This window comes from Rhagoletis pomonella, unplaced genomic scaffold (genome assembly GCF_013731165.1).
Source record: "Rhagoletis pomonella isolate Grant_MI unplaced genomic scaffold, Rhpom_1.0 Rhpom_scaffold_11514, whole genome shotgun sequence".
NCBI classification, from domain to species: domain Eukaryota; kingdom Metazoa; phylum Arthropoda; class Insecta; order Diptera; family Tephritidae; genus Rhagoletis; species Rhagoletis pomonella.
Window position 1 is genome coordinate 109 of NW_023470039.1, and position 2,344 is coordinate 2,452.

Genomic DNA, 2,344 nt, shown 5'->3' on the forward strand with positions numbered 1-2,344 from the left:
CGATCTTTGAGAGCCTTGATCGATTAGAGCTCTAAGCTTAAATAATTCTCCTCGATGTTCAATCGAGACATACGCGGTTGGCAGTAAAATTTTGCTTTCATTTTCAGAATGAAGCGCTTGTATATTTGCTGTTTTTGAACAGCATGGTTTCTCGGGTTGGATTTCGAGATTTTCGGGTCTAGCTGTTGCAACTAGCCCTGTGGCTCTTTGTGAGTTAGAGCTATTTTGGGGGGTAAAATTATTAATATGGAGCATCGAGTGATGCCGCTTTTGGCAATATACACAATTAAATTTACTCTCACAGTCTTTTTGCGTGTGAGAAGGAATTTGTGCAAAGCCTATTGTTTCTGACGACGTTATATCTTTCGGTCGTCGTAAGTTTTTTTAAACTTCTCGCAAGATCTTAATGGGTGACCTCCTTTACAAAATTCGCATAACGTATGTTTATTTTCGTTCATAAATGTTTGCGATCTATTGAAGCTTCTATTATGTGAATTGTGATTGCTGGCTTGGGGTTTCATGAAGCTTCTAAGTAGATCATTTTGTGTATTTTTGGCTTTTGTAATTTTTGTATCTACCCTCTCCGCGATTTCGTACTGGGTAGTTAGAAAATCTTTCATTTGTTGCCACGTCGGGCATTTTTTACGGGATGAGAGCGATTGCTCCCATAAATTTTTCTGGTAAAGTTGCGGCGAAAATATTTACCAGAATAGGGTCCCAGTTATCTGTGGGAATATTTTGAGTGGATAAGACTGATAGACAGTTTGAGACAGTGGACTGTAATTTAATAAACTCTTCACTCGTTTCTTTTTGAATTTTCGGTAGATTCATTAAAATCGTTACTTGTTTATCAACCAGTACTCTTTCGTTTTCATATCTTTCCTTTAATGCTTCCCAAGCCAGATTGAAATTATCGTCATTTAATGCGAATTGCTTCACTATACTGCCGGCTTGACCTTTAGTCTTGTACCTGAGGTGGTACAGTTTTTGTGCTTGTGACAATTTTGGGTGATTTATGTATACGGCTGTAAACATGTCCCGGAAGGACGGCCATTGTTCATAACCCCCATGGAAAGTTTCCGTGTCACATGCTGGCACTTTGAGATATATGCCGGAGCTTTTCTCTTGAATTGGGCTTACTTTTACTCTCGGGGGTGGAGTAGGTGCGCTAACTGGGTTTAATAACTTGAGCTGATCGGAGATCATAGCTTTTGTCTCTTCATATTGGTCAAGGCAGTTTTCGTATTTGGAGTAAGCCGAGGATTTAAAATTTTCAGGTAAGTCTGAATCTTCAGTTTCAATTATGGCGCCGTAAGCCGATTGGAGACGTGTCCAAAAATTATCAAGACTTTGGGTTTTTACTTTTGTTTTTTTCTGTTTTGCACCCTGCTTCAAGCGTGTAGCTTCTGCAGGTGTGCCTTGAGTTTTATCCTCATCAACCATTGTTGGTACTTTCAAAAGGATCGGGGTTTTGACTATTTGCTCCTTTACTGGAGTTTTATCAGAAGGCATTAAGTATGCGAGAATATATAGATTTATTTTATTTTTTTCTCTGTATTTAATTAACCCCGAATAATATAAGCAAGTTCCCGTATCGTCAATTGGATTTTGACTTGCTTTTATTTATATTAACACAATGTACCGGAATACTCTCTACATTATTCTTTTTTTTATTAATTTTATATTTGTTTCCGATTGGGTGTATATATATATTTTTTTCCTAATAAACAAGGTTTCTTTAAGTTATCGCAATTTAAATCGTTAATTCGATTATTTTAATTTTACCACGCTTATTAATATTTTTCCTTTACGTGTGTCGTAAAAGGTATATGCACTACTGGGTTAGTAGGTATGTGAGTATATATGTATGTGCGTATGTTAATGTTCGCACGCAATGCGAGGGCGGCTAATACTAGTTAGTGTGTATGTATGTCACATTGTTTACTAACGAAAAATTTCGTTGCTTTCGTTACGATGTATGCCCGTTTGTATATAGTTATGTACGAGTAATTTGTTAGCTTAGGGAGTAATAAACTTTGTCTCTAATGGGCTATGAGTTGCAGATGACCGTATGTACATATGCTTCTTTATGTGCAATTCGATGCAGATTCGGGGCTAATAAGCGTTTGTATAATTGTTTACCTCCACGTATGTACGTATGTGTATTACTTCGTGGTACAGTTGCTGGGAGGACAGCCTATTATATTTAGGTGTTTTTGATATTTGCTATTTATGGGTTTTAGAAGCTGTAATATAATATGTTTACATACATAAATATGCAGTATTTACTGCCACTTCTTTTCTACTTTGTTTTGCCAATCTTTTTCGCGCAAAAATTTTTTGT

At 36.6% G+C, this 2,344-nt stretch overlaps 1 protein-coding gene across 1 annotated transcript; it reads right to left on the reverse strand.

The window, feature by feature from the left end:
• Window positions 1-705: 705 nt before the first annotated feature.
• On the reverse strand, window positions 706-1,443 carry LOC118756683 (the record flags this gene model as incomplete). The annotated part of the gene is made up of 1 exon (XM_036491432.1): window positions 706-1,443. A coding segment is annotated over exon 1 (738 nt), but the record flags the coding sequence as incomplete, so codon positions are not given.
• Between the last annotated feature and the right edge of the window lie 901 nt (window positions 1,444-2,344).